General features: G+C 46.5%; 2 protein-coding genes across 3 annotated transcripts in view; both read left to right on the top strand.

Annotated features, from left to right (window-relative positions):
• Positions 1-20,256, top strand: part of LOC134494511 (lymphocyte antigen 6E-like) — a 256,021-nt gene that overhangs the window by 57,937 nt on the left and 177,828 nt on the right. The gene's annotated exons all lie outside the window — the stretch shown is intronic.
• Positions 1,611-18,928, top strand: TOP1MT (DNA topoisomerase I mitochondrial). 2 transcript variants are annotated; one of them, XM_063299721.1, is made up of 14 exons: positions 1,611-1,791; positions 3,765-3,880; positions 4,037-4,158; positions 4,573-4,695; positions 5,927-6,114; positions 7,437-7,581; positions 9,609-9,752; positions 10,750-10,935; positions 12,688-12,756; positions 13,377-13,491; positions 14,408-14,535; positions 15,273-15,367; positions 16,179-16,328; positions 16,521-18,928. In XM_063299721.1, exons 1-14 carry the CDS (start codon positions 1,676-1,678, stop codon positions 16,621-16,623), a joined length of 1,800 nt encoding a protein of 599 aa, XP_063155791.1. In that variant the 5' UTR covers positions 1,611-1,675; the 3' UTR covers positions 16,624-18,928. The 2 variants fall into 2 exon arrangements, with proteins under 2 accessions (XP_063155791.1, XP_063155792.1); XM_063299722.1 differs by lacking the exon at positions 4,573-4,695.

Below are 20,256 nucleotides of genomic sequence, written 5' to 3'. Positions count from 1 at the left end.
ACAAAGGTTTGATTTGGCCTCCAAGTGATAACGTTACTTCCATATCTTGAGGAAGGTGCATCAGTATCTTGAAGTCCCATTGATTTTGAATTCCTGCATTTCTCCCCCACTTAAACCCTCCCAACACTGAGCATGTGGCCCCATCACTTTTGAGCTCCGTATTTATACTTAGAGATTAGATTATCCATTTTTAAGTCTAGCTAGGAATTTTGGGCTGAGAAGAACAGGGCTGCTGTTACTTTTCAACATCAAAGTGCCCCCAACAGCTCCAGTGGTTAGTCTGGGGTAGATCAGGATCTATTTATTGAATTTGCAGGGGTATCTCCATGTATTTGAAAAGACATTGAAAAGGTATAAGCTTCCGTGAGCCGTATAATAAGCATGATCAATAGGTTACAATAAATAAATTATCGTAAAGCTGTCAGCTTTATAATAAAGCTTATGCCTTATAATAAAATAGGCTAGTCTTAAAAGATGCTGTCAAACTCTTTCTGAATTATCTTGTTTGTTGTTGTTTCTGATTTTCGGCTGCTGTAGATATTGCAGACTCTCCTACGACGTTTACAGCAAATTTTGCAGCTGTGTTGGTTTATCCTTGTCATGCTGCAGTTCTTGGGTTTATCCACTAGATGTCATCTAGGGGTTCAGTTTGGGGGTCCTGGTAGCTCTTTGAGTCTGGTGCCTTGGACTACAACTCCCAGAATGCACTCCCACGTAGAATTCTGTGGACTAGCCCATCTAGACAGCAGGGGGTTGGAGAAACCCGTTTGACATCGGCTTCGTTCATTAAAACAGCAACGAAAGTTCTTGGATGCATTGCAGCATCCCCCTGGAATTAAACATCAGAAGGGAGCCCCTTTTCCGACTGGCAAATTTGATTGCAAGGTAAAAGCTTTGGGGAACTGCAACTCACTCCATCCGATGCAGAGATTTCAGCGGATCGCAGCTTAAAGCCTATGCCGGTCTAGCTGCTCTGGGCATCTGGTCGAGGAAGCTTCTGCCCTGGCGTCAAATTTGTGTGTTAGACAAGGTGCCCCCAGACTCCTGAGCTTTCGCCCCATAGACTAACACAGATCTCCTCCAAGGTCAGCAGTCAGTTGTGTAGACCAGTGTTTCTCAACCTTGGCCACTTTAAGATGGGTGGACTGCAGCTCCCAGAATTCCCCAGCCAGCTTTGCAGTCCACCCATCTTAAAGTGGCCAAGGTTGAGAAACACTGCTATAGACTTCATTCCCGAGTAAGCCCATCTGAACCCCGTGGAACTTCCCTCTGAGCAAATGTGCAAAAAAGGGGGGTGCAGAGATAATGACTTCCTGAATAGATCTCGTCCAGGGGGCCTGTCTCTTTAATTGAGATCGATTGCTCTGCTATCCGTTAGTCGGCACTAAGCAAGGAAATTCTGGACGGGACTACGTTTCCCACATGCCTCAGGCCATTGGCATGGTGGGCAACGTAGTTGAAACAGGATGCTAGTATAAGGCTGGGTGGAGGATTCCCTGTGGGTGCATTGTTTTATTTCTTTTGCATCATGCATGGTGCAGGGAGGGGCACAGGGCCAACCCTGTTTAATTTTGCAGGATTGCAGGGTTCCTAGGTCAAGGCCACCCCCCCACCCCCAAAGCCCCACCTCCATGTGGCCAGCTGCAAGAGACCTGGCTGGCGGCAGGGTCCCGGGATGCTCAGACATGGGCACACCCTGGCACAGCGGGCAGGCTGCCCCTGCCAGGCTCTGCCTCTTCCTTTCACCCGGCTTTGTACGGCGTCCCTAAGGGTGCTCCGCCCGAAAGCTCGGTATGGCAGATCTGCTATTGTGCTTTGCGTGCGTGCATGGGCGTGCGTGAGAGTGTCAGCGTGTGGAAGGCTCTTGACCTCAAGTGTGGCCGGGTTGGAAGTCTTGGTGGTGCTGGGCTGGGTTATTAAAGAACGGCGTTTGTAAAGCCTGGTTTGCACGCGTGGGTAGGGTGATCCTGATCAGCATTTGCCGTTGGTTAAATCACTTAAACCCTTTTAAAATGTTAATTCTGAACCCACTTCTCAGGTTGCATGATGCAAAGGGCTTGGATGGGAGACCACCCAGAAACCTTACCTATTCTACTCTGAGTTGCACAACAGTAGAAAAAGAGGAGGTCAGGGTTTGGGGGTTTATATTAAAAAGTTTATATTAGATTATAGATTATATCAAAGTTTATATTAGATTATATTAGAAAGTTTTGATGCAGGACCTTGATGTGCCTTTGATGCTGTTACAAACACATGTCCCCATAGCAGCTGAGGAATTAATGTAAGCAAAATCAGGAGGAGTGTTTGTTATCAGAAATTACCAATGTTATCTGGTTATTTATTACATCTTTATCTTGTGGCAATCGATTGGACTGTTGGCGGGTTTGCATGATATAAGGAAGCAATTGAGAACATCCGTGGTAGACATAAAACTGGACATAAAATAATCTCTTAAAAAAATATATAATTTGTATTGAAGAAGTTTTTAACGAGATAGAAACAATACAAGTATTAGAAAAGAAAATAAGGAAGAATAGTGAGGAGTAAATAAGGAAGTAATAGTGAAGAAGGGAAAGTAGTAGGAAAGTAAATAGAAAAAGAAAAAATAGAGAAAAGATGATAAAGAAGCAGCTTCTGACCTTTTTGACAGCGGTTATAAATGCATTTATATTTTACCTTCTTTCTCTAAGGTTACATCATTCATACATTCAAGTCTCAGTAACAATAGAAGGTAATGGGTGAAAAAAAAAGATGTATGTTTGCTGTGCTGTCACAGCAGATGGTGCTACCTGGTTGACCTGGGCTGATTTAAAACAGAACAAAAACGAAGTAGCTTTGTCTGGATGGGAGACCACCAGAAAATGTTGGTTTGTCTGCGGAGTAAAAAGTAAAGTCCCTGAAGAAGACAATGGATGTGTCCATGCAGCCTCCGGGAATCAAATTTGACTCAAGGCAGACGTTGACTGTGACGCTGTGTGTGTCCAAGCTTTTGTGGAGCTGGCCTGAGCTGTTCTTGATATCTCCTTCCTGAGTTTACAGGCATTGGTTTGTCTGTCGTGGCTAATTGTTCAGATGCCCGATGATGCCAGCCAGCCAGTTTCTGCTGCAGTGAATCTGTGCAGAGGGCCTGAGGGTCCTTGCTGCAGCCTTAGGAGGGACATCACCTGGGAACGGGTCATTTCCTTTTAGGGAATTTGCTGGGGCTCCCAAGTCATCTAAAAGTTTTATGACCCGGAGTTGTATCTGGTTGCCCTTAGTGGACTTTTGCTGACAACGATTGATGGAGCATTTGGATTTTGTTTTTCACTTGAGGGATGAGCTACGGGGTGAAGAGAGACTGTGTTGTACTTAGAGAGGGTGATAAGCTGTTAAAATTGTCTTTACTTGCTGGGAAGAAGGGGGAAGTTTCTTCTTTTTTTCTTTTGTTTCTTTTCTTTTTCCTTTTTCACACTTCTTTCCTTTTCCTTTTTGCATTTTTTGTAGGTAGTATTTATTTTTATTCTTTTCATTAACAATTCTTAATACAATTATCTTTAAAAAAATGGAAGTCTTATGAACTGGGGACCAAAGGCATACGCATCGGCCTTCCACAACCTGATGGCTCCCAGGCGTGTGGGGGCACAGCTCCCAGAATGCCCTGGGTCTGCAGTCCCAACACGTTTGGAAGATGCTAAGTGCACAGTTGGGAGCTGGCATTTAGGAATAAACCCATACAACCTTGGTCTCCTTGCATGAAGCTAACTCTCTAAACTTCCTCTTGCCAGGTGGGAAGAGGAGAAACAGGACGATGGTGTCAAATGGCATCAGCTGCATCATAAAGGGCCCTACTTTGCGCCGCCTTATGAGCCTCTGCCAAGCTCTGTCAAGTTCTTCTACAACGGTGGGTGGCCGTCTCTGGATTTGCGCCCGAGGCGGCAGAGAGGCTGCCTGTGGTGGCTTCTCCTGGGCCTTCCTAGGCGGGTGGAGGCCCTTCCCTTTGGCTCGGATGGAGGGGAGCTGCCCCCTGATCACCAGGCAGTCGCCCCGTCTCTTGCAGGCAGGCCCATGAAGCTCAGCCGGGCTGCCGAGGAAGTGGCGACGTTTTTTGCCAAGATGCTGGACCATGAGTACGCGGGGAAGAAGATTTTCCGGGACAACTTTTTCTGCGACTGGGTGGAGGTACCACCCCTGCGGGCTGTTTGGGAGATTTGCCTTTCCAATTCTGTAATTGCGCTTTAGGAAGGCAGGTGGAGAAAAGGCCAAAGCCACCCCCAAACCCAGAATGATGGACAGTTGCAACTGACAGCGAGGAAGATGAGATCTCTTGGGAGATCCCTGTTGGTGTTTTATAGATCTGTGTCTTTTGTCCGCACTACTTAAAGTGGCTATGGTGGCTGGGGGATTCTGGGAGTTGAAGTCCACACTTTTTAAAGTAGCTATGCTGGCTGGGGAATTCTGGGAGTTGAAGTCCACACTTCTTAAAGTTGCCAAGGTTGAGAAATGCTGGTTTAGATGGTATCTTATTGGTGACGCTTTATTTTCTAGCTCGAATGCTGCTTTAGCACTTAGACGCCTCCTCCTTCTCCCATGTAGGAGATGACTCCAGAGGAAAGGAAGAAAATCAAAGACCTGAGGAAGTGTGACTTCAGCGAGATCCATAAGTATTTTCTGGAGAAGCATGAGGCCCAGAAGGCTTTGCCCAAGGCGGAGAAACAGGTTCAGACATTCATTATTGATGCTGGTAGAACCTAAGGTCTGTTTCATTCCTAAAGGGTTGCTGAAACTCAGCGGACCTTCTATATAAAGTTCATTTCTGATTGGCTGCTTGACATCCAGGTTTGGTGGCTCACGTGTTGCAGGTGTTCCCAGCATAGGGGTGTCTGACAAGCATCAGCGAAAGTCCCACAGTGAAGCCCTCTCAAATGGAGATCACCTCCACCTCCAAATTTGCCCAGCACAGCGGTGTTTTGGCACATGGCCTAGCTTTTGGCATGTCAGAATAGCCTGTACTTTAGTTCCTTTTCTTTCTTTCTTTTTTAAATAATTTTAATTGGCAGTTTAAAAATAATAAAAAATAAGACAAACCAAATTCAGAAGAGAGAGAGAAAATGAAAAGAAAAAGAATAGAAAGTGCAAGGAAAGAAAAAAGAGAAAGAGATTAAAGAAAAAAGAAAAGAGAAATAGTTAAAGAAGTGACTTCTGATCTTCATCATAAATACAGGCAAACTTAATATTCCTTCCCCCACTTATAAGGTTGCAGGCATATACTGTATGTCTCCTCCCCGTAGCCCATCCCTTATCCGTTTGCAAATCCATAAATCACTAACGTTTCAGTCCAGTTGTCAGCAAAAGGTCTGTGAAGGGGTTCCAGAACTTTATCAGATTGTATCTTGTTTTAACCCTGGTCAAACAGATCAACTTTAAATTCTTTGCTTCTAACAATCTTATTCTTTGATCCATTCAAATGCTGTGGTAGGTTCTGATCTTCCTTCCTCTCTTTTTCCCCTCTCTGAAGTTGCTTCAAGGCTTTAGCAACCCTCTTTTGTAAATCCTTCAAGAAGTTGTTATCCAGGTTGATCTTGGCTTGTCATTTGTATTTCCACTTTAACGGCCATCTCTATCTTGAAATCTACAGTTTCTTTATTTTCTAGTAAATCTGCATCAGCTTGTTTCACCTCTTCATCCTGCAGGCCTTTCAAAGCATTTTCTTTCACAACTTTTCTTCTTTTGCAAATAACACATTCATATAAGGAAACATTATTTCTGCCCTTGTAGCTACAAGTCTCTGTCCCCATTCTTCAAAGGTGTCTTGACATGACTCAAATTCCGCAGCATTATCTGTCATTTTGTACAGTCCAATGCTTAGTTCCCTTTCATCTTCATCCAGATCAGTGTATGTTTTCCTTTTATCCCGGGAAGTAATTATTTTTGTCTATCTTTTTCATAGAAGTTGAAAGAGGAGGCAGAAAAAACCCAAGAGGAATATGGTTACTGCATAATCGATGGCCACCGGGAGAAGATCGGGAACTTCAAGACTGAGCCACCAGGTCTGTTCCGGGGCCGGGGGGATCACCCCAAAATGGGAATGCTGAAGAAGAGGATAATGCCAGAAGATGTCATCATAAATTGTAGCAAGTAGGTCTTGAAATGTTTAACTAAGTGTCTATGGCAGTGTTTCTCAACCTTGGCAGCTTTGAGATGTCTGGACATCACCTCCCGGAATTCCCCAACCAACTCAAAGCTGCCAGGGTTGAGAAACACTGGCCTGTGGGTTGATGCTTCTTGGCACTGGTCTGCAAGACGCTCCTTTTAAGGATCAGCGATAGATGAGCAGAGGAGAAATGGGAAATCTGACAGCAAGGTCCCTGATGTTCTCACCCTTCTCCTCCTCCTTTAAAAATTCCGTTTCCGTTTTTGTTTTGTTAATTGGAAGAACTAAGGGAAGGGGTAGGGGCTCAGCAAGAGAATAGCCAGGAATAGCTCAGCCATGTTGGCTGCGTTGTGGTGATTTGCAGCAGACATTTTCCTGGCCAGGCAGTAGCACGAAGGTTACTCCCAGCAGGAGGAGACCCCCCCGCCCCCCGTGCCAAAGGAGAAGGAATGCAATCGGTGCGCCCAAAGGACACGGTGTGGAAGAAGCCTGATCAGGTCATCTTGACCAGAGATAGAAAAGAGCAGCCCCTTTTTAATGCGCATAAGCAATCGGCGGCCAGCAGAGGAACTTAGGATGCCAGTTGAGTTCAGCCGGAGTAGGAAAGGTCTTGCTAAGGATTCATAATTTATATTTCCAGGCTAGAACTTAGGTTTTTTTTAGAAGAATGATGGTTCAGTGTGGTTTTGCTGGGCAGAGTCACCAGTCAGTGCTGTGGTAGTCATGGAAGCACTCCTGGGATCACATCAGTGGACATCAGTGGCTTTGTGCTACTGTAGGGAGAGCTTTGCCAGGGCCGTGTTTGGGTCGTAGAGGTGGCACAGGGATCTTGGTGGGAAGGGGAGGCTTGCTTAGCCCGTGCAGGGTGGAGTCTTCTTGTGTGAGAAGAAGCCCTGCTGAGGGCTGAAGAGGGCAGATGGGTGCCCTGGACCTGGGATGACCCAACTACTAACATAGGGTGGAGAGATTTTTTGGAAAGGGAGGGAGAACTTAAGGGTCCCTTTCCCTCTGCCTTTAAATGGAACATCCGTCCATCCGTCCATCCGTCCGTCCATCCATCCATCCATCATCTATTTATCTTGTCAACACCCATCTCCTCCCACCAGAGGGACTCTGGGCAGTTTACAACAAAATAATAAATAAAACAATAAATATACAATACAATTACAGTGTATAAAAATACAATATCTAAAAATGCAATTACAGATATTGGGTCTCCACCATGCGTGAAAGATCGTCCTCTTGCTCTCCTGATTTCTTTTTAAACTTTCCCCACTGTTGTTCCCTTTTTCCTTCTCCCTCCCAGAGGTTCAAAGGTCCCCCAGCCCCCGCCAGGCCACAAGTGGAAGGAAGTCAGGTGTGACAACACAGTCACTTGGTTGGCATCGTGGACAGAGAACATCCAGGGCTCCATCAAATATATCATGCTGAACCCCAGTTCCAAGCTGAAGGTGAGGCCCGTTGTCCTCCCTGGGGCGGCTTTCTTAACACCAGTTGCAGGTTGAATGATGCACCTCTTACAGCTGTGTTAGGAGGTTGCGGCCAAGCAGAAAGGGATGCTTTATTGCGACAAAAAGCTTTTGTGAGCCAGCAGGAGGTAAACTTCTCTGAATCCTGGAATGAGAAGAGGCCCCTGCACACGCCCGGTCAATTCACTGTTCAGTGCAGGAGACCTGCAACCTGCAACCCCACCCCACCTGGCTTCTCTGCTTGAAACCATGCAAAGAGGGGAATCCCACCACTCCCTGGGTTAAGGACGCCACTGATGAGACACTCTTCTTCTTGAGAACTTGTAATTCCACATCCTCAGACTGGAACTGGAGAGAACAAGCATTGATGTTCTTCTCAGAGGACATCCTTTGGGCGTGTGAGGTGTTCACTTGTCCTTCTGAAGACTACAATTGCCCATTTCCTCAAGTTTCCCTTGGAGGACATGGGGCGGTTCCTTCCAGCAGGACTACAGCCGGTGCAGAAACATGCGTGTTGTACTTCCGACCTCCATTCGGCTTGCCCTCCTTCTCTTCTTTCACCACAGAGAGTGAAGAGGAAACAGAAAGGGTTCTTTAGCCAGCATACCCTGCAGTAGAGCTGCATCCCTCTTGTCGACTTGTCCCGTAGCTCCTAATCGCTGGGTGTCCAGCGGTCTTCCAGAGCAGCCCCAAACTGTGTTGAGCAGGTTGTGTGGAAGACCCCTTAGCTCTTAGTTCTCAGTTGATTGTCATCTTCATACCCCTCTGAGGCTATTCCAGGTTGTCCAGATAACTGAGCATTTTATTGACCCCAAGGCAGTGTTTCTCAACCTCAGCAGCCTGAAGATGTGTGGACTTCAACTCCCAGAATTCCCCAGCCGGCTGGGGAATTCTGGGAGTTGAAGTCCACACATCTTCAGGCTGCTGAGGTTGAGAAACACGGCTCCAAAGTGTCTTTGGTTTATTAGGCTGCTTGAGATGAACACACCTTCTGAGAAATCTCAGAGGTATCCGCTGCTTCCCCAATCAGGAGCTTTCCTTGCAACATGGGAAGGGTAACGGCGGCCTACAAGGACATTCTCAGCTACTCGGGCCCCATGGGATTGCCCTCTTGGGCATTGTTTTCTTCCCTAGTTCTAGACTATTTTTGTTGGCCTGAAAAAGTTATTCCTTGTTCAGAATTCTTCAGCACAATGCTTACAATTCTGATTGAAACCAGCTTTTACCATTCCCACGTTGTGATGTTCTGTTTAATGTCTGCATTGTGTGAAGTAGACTTTGGGTTGATTAAATGGTTTTCCTCAGCTTCCTGCTTAACATGAAAATACTGTTTTTTTCCCTTTCTTTGGTGTGTGAGCTTTGTTCTGTTCCCTCTCCCCTGTTTTCCCCTGTGACCATTCATTTAGTGATGGTTCAGGCTTACAATGGTGCTGAAAAAAATGACTTACAGCCACTGCTCACACTTATGACCATTGCACTGTCCCCGTGGTCCCGTGATCACGATTTGGGCATTTGGCAAATCGTTTGCATTTATGACTGTCGCAGCGTCCTGTGGTCACGTGATTGCCATTTTCGATCTTCCCGGCTGGTTTCTGGCAAGTACCAGAAGGGGACTCGCGTGATTTGCTTAATAACCAGGTGATTTGCTTAATGACCACCCCACTAAAAAGTTTGTAAAATCAGGTTGGATTCGCTTAATGACCGCTTTGCTTAGCAACTGAAATTCTGGTTCCAATTGTGGTTGTTAAGCGAGGACCACCTGTAGTTAATGGGGGTGGGGGGCTGCAGATAGATCTTAACATCCTTCCTTTAGTCAAGGGCAACTGCTGGAGTGTCTGTGGGGGTGTGTGGGTCAGAAAAGTCAAGATGGTGCCCGCACCGGTGTGTTCAAAGCCCTGTCCCTCTCTTACAGGGTCAACACAGGTGAGGGCACCATCTTGCCTTTTCTGATTCCCCCGCTAGAAAACTGCTAGTCTCACAATGGAAATCACCATCCCCTTTTCTTCCAGGGGGAGAAAGACTGGCAAAAGTACGAAGTGGCTCGCCGGTTGAAAAAGGTGGTTCAGCGGATCCGTTGTCAGTACCGGGCAGACTGGAGATCCAAAGAGATGAAGAAGCGGCAGATCTCTGTAGCTCTCTATTTCATTGATAAGGTAAGGGTGGCTCTTCAGCACAGAGCTTACTGCTGTCCAGAAATGGCTTGCGTCCTTCCCTGCACCCCTTCCCGAGGATCACAAACAGGCTGACTTGGAGTCGGCACATTCTCCTGGCTGCGCACAGGCCAATCTTTGGGGGGTTTGGGGTACCTTGGTGAGGTAGGGTTGGGCAGGGGGCTTTTGTGGGGACTGGGCAAGGAGAGTTCAGATGCCATAGAAAGATGGCAAACATTTTGCTTAGTTCTTTCCGACCTGGGTCTGCTATGCTCATCAACTCAAGTCGCTTGAGTGAAGAGGTAAAGTATCATCCTGCTGGTAAGAAAAGGGATCAGCTAGGAAGGGCCCCACCTCCCCTGAGTTCCAGGGTTGTGGGGCTGCCCCTGAGAGGGCCTGGTTCCTTTCCCTCCCATCTGAATGGCTACCAGTGAAGGTCCTTTTCCCTTGATCTGGAGCTCCACAGGTCTATTTGACCGAAGGTGGTCTTGTAGGACCTGCTTCTCCAGAAGTTGCAAAACGCCCATTAAGAGCAGCCCCGACATCCTCGGGGCTGCACTTAGGAAATTCTGGAGGATGACAGAGTTCCCATGCACATTTAAACATCTAATGCTATGATTATGATTCTCCTGCCTGCTACCCTTTGGGTTAATCTCCCTGGAGAACAGGCAAACTAGATGAATCTTGAGAGCCATGCGATGGTGGGAACTTGCCACCTGGTCTGCCGACCCACACGTTACTGCTCCCCAAAGATCAGTTTTCCCCAGTCAGGTGCCCGCCTGAGATATTTGCCCCTACAACTCCCATAATTCCCAGCCAGCATGGCCCAACAGCCGCGCAGAACATGAGAACCACGCAGGTCTGGGAATAACGGCCAGGAGCTGCTCAGGAATCTCCCTGTTCCCTACACATCCTTTGAAAAGCTGGGCTCTGAAGCACCCCTTTTCTTGAGAGGGAAAAACGGGCCTGTGTCTGCCGACCCTTCTTTGTCCGGTTCCAGCTGGCCCTGAGGGCGGGCAACGAAAAGGAGGAAGGGGAGACGGCCGACACGGTGGGCTGCTGCTCTTTGCGAGTGGAGCACATCGCTCTGCACCCGAGGCAGAACGGCCAGGAGAACGTGGTGGAATTCGACTTCCTGGGCAAGGACTGCATCCGCTACTATAACAAAGTGCCCGTGGAGAAGCAGGTGAGCCGGATGGTGGCCCGGTCCAGCTGGGCACTGCCAAAGGGCAGCACTGAGATTTTAGACTGGCCTTTCCCAGCCTGGGGTCTTGCAATACTGGGAATTGTAGTCCCGAAATGTCTGGAAGCGCCCCATTGGACAGATCTCCAGGAAAATCTCCAGCAGGAGCCCAGCATCCCTTCTCTCTTCCTGGCATGACGTAATTGGAAAGACTGCTAAGAAGGATCCAAAGTCCACGCATCGCTGTACAGAATGCCAGCGTTCTATTTCTCCAATGCAAGCAATCCTTCATTCTTGGCTTCTTGTTATCCGTGGCAGTGTCATCGTAACTCTGTTCCGCTGTTTCCTTTCCCTTCTCACAAACAAATGTAACCTGGGCCCTTCCCTTGGTTCTGTGTTTCTGTTTGTGAAGTTCAAAGCAGTTCCCTTGAAGTGAGCAGCCAAAGGGAAGTCCCCTCTGCCTTGAAGACGTTTCTGATGTTCATTTTGGCCCCTGGAAGGGGGGTCGGTTTCTTGGTGAGCTAACCTGGCAGGAGAGGCAATTTTCTAACTGGTCTGGGTAGAACCTTCTTCCTAGCTTAAGCTGCAGCGTTCCAGCAGACAAAGGGACCTTCTGGGTTGCTCTTTGAAGGCTGCAGGAGATGTTTGCAGCCTGTTTGCAGAGTCGTCGGTGCGTGGGTGGCCTTAGAAATGAAAATGATAAATTATAAAATTGGTATAACATTGCCTCTGCTTGGGAACTTGGAAAGTGAATGTCAGTTCCTAGGATCCCTAGCAGAAGTGCTAAACCATCTGCATTGGAGAAGGGCGGGGCTGCCAATGTCTTGTCCTCATTTGGCTCCCCAGATAAGGATTGGGGAAGGAGAGGACAGTGTTTGAGCAGAATTAGGTGGATCGCAGCCTTGATGTTGGCTCTGCTGCCTGTCGGTCTTGATTGCAGGAATTGCCGTACAGCCATCCAGTGTCTCGCACCAAACAACCTAGCCCATCACTTGAGTTCTCATAATTTTAAATGGAGATGCAACACGTGGATTTGGGGCTTATTGCATTCCAGCCTGGCATGGATGATTGTTCAGAAAATGGCAAAAATTTGCTTGTCCAGCAAGGCCTCGGGGACTAGAACAGACTAGAGAGGGATGTTGTCTGAGGACATGTGATGTCATCTCCTTTACTACTGTATTACACTGTATTATTGCATTATATTTATTTTGCATTATATTTATTGCCCATTTTATTTATGTGTTTGTACATAACTTAGAGCGGTGCTTCTCAACCTTGGCAACTTTAAGATGGGTGGACTTCAACTCCCAGAATTCCCCAGCCAGCCATACTGGCTGTGGAATTCTAGGAGTTGAAGTCCACCCATCTTAAAGTTGCCAAGGTTGAGAGACACTGACTTAGAGTCTATCAGGAGTGAAGCAGTACGTAAGTTTTAAAAATGAACAAACAATACAGAGTGGAAGGTCTCTTCCCAGGAGATATATGCCTATTTCCTCAGAGGCTTCCATCTTCTGGTCACTGCAAGGTGGAACTGATTTGCACTTTTCCCATTTCCTGCTGTTGCCCTCACTGTCCAGCATCTGAACTTGGCTGATTTTCAGCCAGGTTGCCTGCAACAGCGGATGACCTCGGATCCTCCCTCCTTAGCCTGAGTCTTCCTTTCAGACCTTTGTAGGCCTGATGCTGCCTCCACAGTGGCATTTCAGATGCTGTAAATCCTTGAGGAGTTTATTGTGAGATCTGTCTTCATTGTAGGTGTTCAAGAACTTGCAGTTATTCATGGAGAATAAGGAACCTGGAGACAACCTGTTTGATAGGCTCTCTGTAAGTGTATGCTGACCTTCCTGAATTCTGTACTCCTGTCTGTCTTCCATCTTTTTTCTAGTAACAGTACATTTGTATTCTCACTATTTAATTAGGTTGCAGGCAGAGGGAAAGGTAGGGATGGAGGTCCACCATTGTATCCAGGACATGATGTGAAAGTATTTTATGACTCAGCTTGCCTAAGAAAGTGCGGATCTAATCCACATGTAGATCAGAGACTATCGGGGATCTAGCATGTGTGGTTTGGAGTTCTGCAGTGGAAGAAAAGGAGGGTTCAATATAATCACTTAGGGTAGTTTTCCGTATCTTCCGTTTGCATCACAATCCAGGTCTCACGATCTCCTCGTCCATATGGTAGAAGTAGCTTTCATTACCATCACAAGGCTCTTAGCTTGCTTTCTCCTGGACTGAAGATGATGGGAAGAGGATTAGTGCAAAACCTACAGCTGCCTTTTAGGGAGAAAGGAATTAGTTTTGAGTTGGAGGAAAGGTAGAAGTACTACTGAGTTAAAGTTCCTACCTGTGCCTTCCTAAAATTGAGGGTCAACTCAGGGCTCTTAACTGGGACATTATTTTTCCTGCTCCTCTTCTCTAACTTTCCTCTCCACTTGACTTTCCAGACGGCAACACTGAACAGACATCTCCAGGACCTGATGGATGGGTTGACAGCAAAGGTCTTCCGAACTTACAATGCGTCCATCACGCTACAGGAACAGCTTGAAGCACTGACCAATGGTAAACCAAACTGAGGCACCACCTACTCAGCTGCTGTGCTTTGGGGGCTCCATTAAGTCCAGCAGAATTTTGCAGCACCTCTGGAGAACTTTTGAATGCACAGATTTTGGGGTTGGAGCGGTTGGATTGACTCCCATTCTTAGTGGTAGGTGCAGTTTCTAGTCTGTCTTGAAATGTGGCACCTCTTAGCTCAGCTTTGGTGCTCTGGTGCTCTGCTCTGTGTCTGCCTCCTCCCACTTTCTCCAGTGTCATCATTTCAGTTAAGTTCTTTATGCTCTTATGGGAACAAGAAGGTCATCTATGGGAACATGGAACCTGCTTTGATTGACTTTTGACCGAGAACATTTTTAGATTTTCTCCTGAGCTTGAGTCAACCTCATGGAATACAAGAGGGGTATGATATGTCATGAAGGACATGGAGGTGTCCTGAACCAATGCCAGGGCACTGGGCCTATGCTTTGCATGAAGAAGATCCAGTCCATGGCATTTCCAGTTCCAGGATCTCAGTTTAACAAGAGGAGAAAGATCCTAGATTGCTCTATGGGGTCCCTCTCTCTCAGCCCAAGAGCCAGTGTGGTCTAGTGGTGAAGATGCTGGATTGGGAGTGGGGAGACCCAGGTTCTAACCCCACCTCAGCCATGGTACTCCCATGGGGGGTTCTCAGCCCAGCCTATCTCGTGGGGCAATTGTGAGAATTTGAAGGTAACATCAGAAAACCCCAGGGCAATTGTGGAAATGTAGAAATCACAGCTACATCCTAGTCAGTTCATTGGCACTTGCTCTCCCGCAGATGGGCAATATTGCTAGGAGGAGAAAAGTTGGGAAAGGCATTTCATGAAACGTCCTTTTCTGAAGGATAGTGTCAGTTTGATGACCTTGAGTTACTGCGCTAATTTTCCACATGTTGCACCCACAGAGGACGACACGCTGGCTGCCAAGCTCCTCTCCTACAATCGAGCCAACCGAGCAGTGGCCATTTTGTGCAACCATCAGCGGGCAACTCCAAAGACCTACGAGAAGTCCATGCAAAATCTCCAGGCAAAGGTGAGCTGGTGAAGGGGGAGGAGGGCACACACTTGCATTTTGCTGGAGACTTCTGACCAATTTGTGGCAGGTATAAGAAAGGAAAGGTGGGATTCCTCACAGGTCTCTTTTCTACATCCATAATTGCTGGCAATCACTGCCTTGCAGCAGAGGGTGTTGGAGCTGGTCAAGTGTCGGAGGAGAAGCTATAGAGACCAGGAAGTCAAAAGGAAGGGCTACCTTGACTTCCTGCACAGAATTTCCTTGGATTCAAAGGTTGGAAGGAACCTTGGAGGTCTTCTAGTCCAACCACGTGCCTGGGCAGGAATCTTCAGACCACCTCCAGCCTTTGCTTGAAAGTACCAGTAATGGAGACCTCACAGCTGCAGAAGGCAGACTGGTCCACTGCTTAGTAGCTCTGGAGATCAGGAAATTCCTCCTCATTTTGAGTTTGAAACCCTCTCGGTGACGCTTCCACCCACTGGTTCTTGTCTTGCCTTTGGGTGTTATGGAGAATAAATCTGCACCCTCTTCCCTGGGGCCAGACTTCAAGTAGCAGAAGACCATTCTCATGTCTCTCTTTAGCTTTTGCTGCTTCTGGCTAAAGATACCCTGTTCCTTTACGTGTCCAAGCCTTGCACTGTCTTCATTGCTGTTCTCTGCACTCTTTCCAGTTCCAGCCTTTGTCTTTGGAGACTCCTCCTTGCTTACACAGGTGTAAATGGCCCAGTTTTGATTTCCTCGTCTTGTATTTCCAGATGGATGCCAAAAAGGGTCAGCTGGCTGATGCAAAAGCGGAGCTGAGAAAGGCAAAGGCGGAACACAAATGCAAGAAGGAGGCAAAATCAAAAGCGTGGGTCCTCTTGGTTCTTCTTAGTCTGGGGGTGTTTTAACAGAGGGTTGGCCATCCCCCATTAGTCTTATTTAAATGCACATAGAAATACATGCAGGCAAAGCATCAAAAGATAAGGATATTCCTTCTGCATCAAATTGGAAGGGGGTATTTAATTCAGCGCCCTGTTTCCCCCAGAGGACAGTCATGTGCCCACTGAGGCACGCATAAGCAGGGCAGGAACCCCCCTCCCACCATCAACCCACCCAGCAGGTTGATACTGCAAATAAGTTGATATTTAGAGTTGTTTTTTTTTACTCCGCATTCTCCTTAATGAATTTCTCCATCTAACCTGGTGGGTGTCACCAGAGAGCACTTTTATGGGAGCAAAATCTGTAAATTTTGCATGCAGAGAAATGCTTTTTTCAGTTCTGCAGATTGGATGGGGCTGAGAACAAATTCCATTTTTCATTACCGGTCATTTTAATCAAACTTGGGGTGTCCTCCTGACGGCCCTTTTTCCTAAACCAAGATCTTAGAAGTGACCATGAGAAATGGGTGATAAACCTATAGCTACTCTAAAACAGATTCCAAAGTTTTGGGATGTAATTGAACATAACTAGTACATCTTCGTTAAAAGATGTTAACATGTACGTACGTTGATGGGGAAACCTTTTGATGAAAAATGGGGGTTATCAAGATAGTCGTAAGGAAAGGTGTTCTTTCTAAGAAGCTGCTGGCCAACCCCGGTAGCTTTCCTTGGTGGGGGGTCTGCTGCCTGATCTGTGGGGCAGCTTTCCGGTCTGTCGGGGATGCCTCTGTTTTGAAACAGTGCCCTGGAAAAGAAAAAGAAACTGGTGCAGAAGATTGAAGAACAGCTGTCAAAGCTGAAATTGCAAGCCACCGACAAGGAGGAAAACAAGCAGATCGCGCTGGGCACCTCCAAGCTGAATTACCTGGACCCCCGCATCACCGTGGCCTGGTGGGTGAAGAGCAGCCAGGAGGGGGCCTGTGGGGAGGGCAAGGGGCAGGGAAGTCCCTTGAAGTCCTGCTTCAAACAGACCTGTCTGTCTGTGCTGTTGTCCCCACAACATCCTCTGTCCATGCCCCCCGCACCCCAGTCCTGCTTCGAGGCTGACATGCCCCCTTTCTTGCCCGCTTTCCTTGACTCCAGGTGCAAACGGTTTGATGTGCCCATTGAGAAGATTTACAACAAAACCCAGAGAGAGAAGTTTGCGTGGGCAATCGCGATGGCCAATGAAGACTTCGTATTCTGAAGGGACCTAGGCCACTCCTGGCTTGTTCAGGGTCGCTCGTTGGCATTTTTTGTGCCTTTGGGGAAGCGGGGGTGGGGGGGGCTTTTTTGCACACGAAATACATCTAAAGGAGAATGGGGAGCCCGTTGTTTCTTCTTTTGTGTAAAAGGGGAGGCCGCCCTGTTTTGTTCGTTTATTGATTTGCGGTATTGATTTCTCCACCCCAGTCTGGGAGGAGGCTAGGCGGCTCACAAGAAGAACTGTTCTGGGACAGGATCGGGCAGGGTTCTCCTGGCCTGCTCTTCCAGGTTTCTCAGGGACGGTCGTAGAGGTGACAGATTCGTTAAGACGTCCTGCTGTCTTGAGAAACTGTCCGGCTTCTCTCCCAAAGACTCTTGGGAAAAGCCACTTCTGAACTGGGGGTGGTGTTGGATAAAGTTCTGTTGTGAAACTCCACTTCTTGAGTTCTTTGAGGGTAGGCTGTGCAGTTCAAGCCAGCTCTCTCTCCTGGTGCCTTTGAGATGTGTTTGACTACCGGTCTCAAAGCCATAGTAGCTAAGGATCCTTGGAGCAGTCCATTATAGCTAGAGGATCTTGAGTTCAGGGAAAGATGAATCACGATCATTCTGTTTCTCGGCCCATTCAAGGTTGTTTTCTAATAGTTTGAGGAGATAGGTGGAATCCAGGAAGAAAAGGGACTTTTATATAACATTTTGTGCGTTTTTTAACCATTTGTGGCATCCCCATTGCTTTGTGGTGGTCCTGGCTACCTTATTTCCTCACCCTTTAGTGGGAAATCTCAAACATTAGCTAGAACCAGTTGAGTTGCCTTCCTTGGAGGAAGATCCCTTTGTCTGAAATTAGATTGTGGTCAAGACTTCATCAGAGATGCCTTCACAAATTTGCACCACAAGAAATGGGCACCTCAGAAAGTTCCTAGGCACAGTTTTGGCATATGCACCAATGAGAAGTGAAATTTGCCATGGAATATTTTTTGTAGTAATTGTGCAAAAGATATCCCAGCCAGGAAAGTGAGTCCTTCAGAAATTTCTCTCTGTATTAACACCCACAGCTTGTAGCCAGTGTATGGTAGCTTGGTTTAGTAAACAGTGCAGCAAATACCCAAGTCTAGCTGAGAGCTAGTCTTAAAACCAAGGAGGGACACATGGTCTAGGCTGCAAACATCTGGAGTGAAAAATTCTGGAGTGTTGTCTGGAGCCATTGGTAGGTGGAAGAACACAGATTTCTTGCAGAATTAATACTCTGGATCATCACTTCTAATGAGTGCAGGTTGCTAATAGTCCTGCAGAAATGGTGGTGGTGGTAATAGTAGTATTAAAAATGCTTGTTTTATTCATTCTAGGCATACCCTATTTCAGTTCCACTTCCTTAAACAGTTCATTTGAAATTGGTGCCACCGCTGATTACAAGTATTCTAATAATTTTCTGGAGTCACATTCAGGTTTATTGGGTGATTTTTTGTGATCAAGGTCATTGGCAAGTGCTTCATTAAAATGTTAATATTTGTTTTGTAAGAGTTTCTGATTAAGGGCTGATAATGAAAATAGAATTCAATCCAGAATCTCAATTTGCTTACCGGGTAAGGGATAGGGAAAAAAAAAAAGAATCCAACTTTTTCCAGCTTGATGGCCTTCCAAGCCGGCACGGGAGTCAGTGCTGTTGGTTGGGGATGATAGGAACTTGTATCCAACACAGAAAAGGGGGTGTCACTTTGGGAATGGTGACATATTTCAGAGTTGAAGTGCCTGCCTTTTTGGGGTTTTTCTTTTAAGTGGCTGAATGCAGCAGAGTCCAGGAAAGGAATCAGCGAAGTCATTTGCTTATTAAAAGTAAAAATTTGCACTGTTCAGTATTGCAAATCTGATTCGGATATCAGATATTTTCTCACTAGCCTGTTGTGAACTGAAGCAAGCAGCGTGGAATGGTTCAAAGTGTGGAATTTGCACTCTCAGCCATAGAACTGATATGTCAGAAAGTTTTCGTACGAAATTGGGACTTTAATAATTTCATGATGTACATTGATTTCTGTTCTATGTCATGCATTCACAGAGGTGATGGAAACGTGTTGCAATAATACTTTTTCTGCTGCTATTTCCCCAGCAATTCTATTCTGAGGTTTTTTACTCCATCCCAATTGTAGAACCTATTTTTTTTTAAAAAGTGCACACTGTCCTTGGGCTGTGTGTTTCTCCTTGACTTGTTCAACACAGGATCCATCCTGAAACGTATTTTCTAGCAGGAGGAGAGATTTTCATTTGATTGCCCCGGTTTCCTAATTTTTGCAACCAATTAAAATGGTATTTGTTTGTAAAGATTCAGATGGGTTCTTTGTTTCTCTTTGAAATGATGCTGCCTCTCACCACAGGAGGGCGTGGGGCCTTGCAGCGTCTGAGCCTGTTCTGTGGAATTCACAAGGAAAGAGGCTCACAAGGTCAAAAATAAAAGTCTGTTGCTGCGTGACTTCATCTGAGTCTGCGGGGGGCCTCATGGTCTGCCTGTTGTCCACCTGGTTGTATGAACTTGCCCAGTTGGTGGCAAGAAGGCAGGATCCAGCCCGAGAATTCTGCAGGTGTATCATGCCATGAGAGCAAAGGGTTATGATCCACGCTCATAAGGGAAAAGAAGTGGAGAATGAATGAATGAACGAATGAACACACACACACACACACACACACACAGACGCCTTTCTCAACCTTTTGACCCTGGAGGAACCCTTGAAATATTTTTCAGGCTTTGGGGAACCCCTGCACATTGAGGCTCAAATGTAGGCCAGAAGCTCCAAAATTATATTTGTTTCATGTGTAGGCCTGTATATATGCATGAACAGGTTTGAACCAGAAGAGTCTCAGATTATCCTAGTTCAGACACAATATGTGAAGACCTAGCTTTCTGGAGAAGTTCATAATGCTGGGAAAGGTGGAAGGAAAGAGAAGAAGAGGATGACCAGCAGCAAGGTGGATGGACTCAGTTGCAGTGGTGATGGGTGGACCGTTGGAAGACCTGAAGGACCAGATTAGGTACAGATCCTCCTTGAGAAAAATCTATCTGTGTGGTCACTAATAGTCAACACCAACTTGATGCACATAATCAACCCAGAAACTAGCTAGCTCCATTTCAGTTTTTACTAATGTGTTTGGTGAGCCCAACATCATACATTGGGGGCTTCGGTCACTGAGTTATGAAGCCCACCTCCCAATGGAACCCCCCCCCCTCTGAAATAGATTGGCTGAAAATAGAATTGCAGTGGTGGCTCCATAATAAATAAAATGGAGCATCCCGACTGGCCTTTTTGGATTTAAATTTTCCTTTTGTTGGGGTGGTGGTGATTGGGTAATTCTCATGGTTTCAGGTTCTGAAAGAAGCTTCCCTCAGTGTCAGAAGTACAAATCAAACTCCTGTTGTAATACTCTCCATAATTAGTTTTTATAATATCCTGTAATGCTTAATTATATGGTTTATTAATCATCTCCGAAACCATCTAACTGTTTGTCAAAATGTTGCTTTAATCCCTGGGTCACCAGCCCTGAATGTGCAATAATAAGGAGGGGATGAGTTGCATCCTTCAAGTGTGCTAGCTGCTCCTCGTCTGGAGGGAGTGTCATTGTGCCAACCCCAATGCAATTTGATCCCTTT

The sequence above is a fragment of the Candoia aspera genome, chromosome 3, assembly GCF_035149785.1.
Source record: "Candoia aspera isolate rCanAsp1 chromosome 3, rCanAsp1.hap2, whole genome shotgun sequence".
Taxonomy (NCBI): domain Eukaryota; kingdom Metazoa; phylum Chordata; class Lepidosauria; order Squamata; family Boidae; genus Candoia; species Candoia aspera.
The sequence above is the reverse complement of the archived record's forward strand: the minus strand, read 5'-3'. Positions and strand labels throughout refer to the sequence as shown.

Bases quoted from the DNA above. Each gene is read 5' to 3' on its own strand.
- TOP1MT (XM_063299721.1), top strand. From the start codon at position 1,676: ATGCTCAGACATGGGCACACCCTGGCACAGCGGGCAGGCTGCCCCTGC. The intron at 4,696-5,926 runs GTTCAGACATTC...TCTTTTTCATAG, and splicing joins TGCCCAAGGCGGAGAAACAG to AAGTTGAAAGAGGAGGCAGA. The intron at 10,936-12,687 runs GTGAGCCGGATG...TCTTCATTGTAG, and splicing joins AAGTGCCCGTGGAGAAGCAG to GTGTTCAAGAACTTGCAGTT.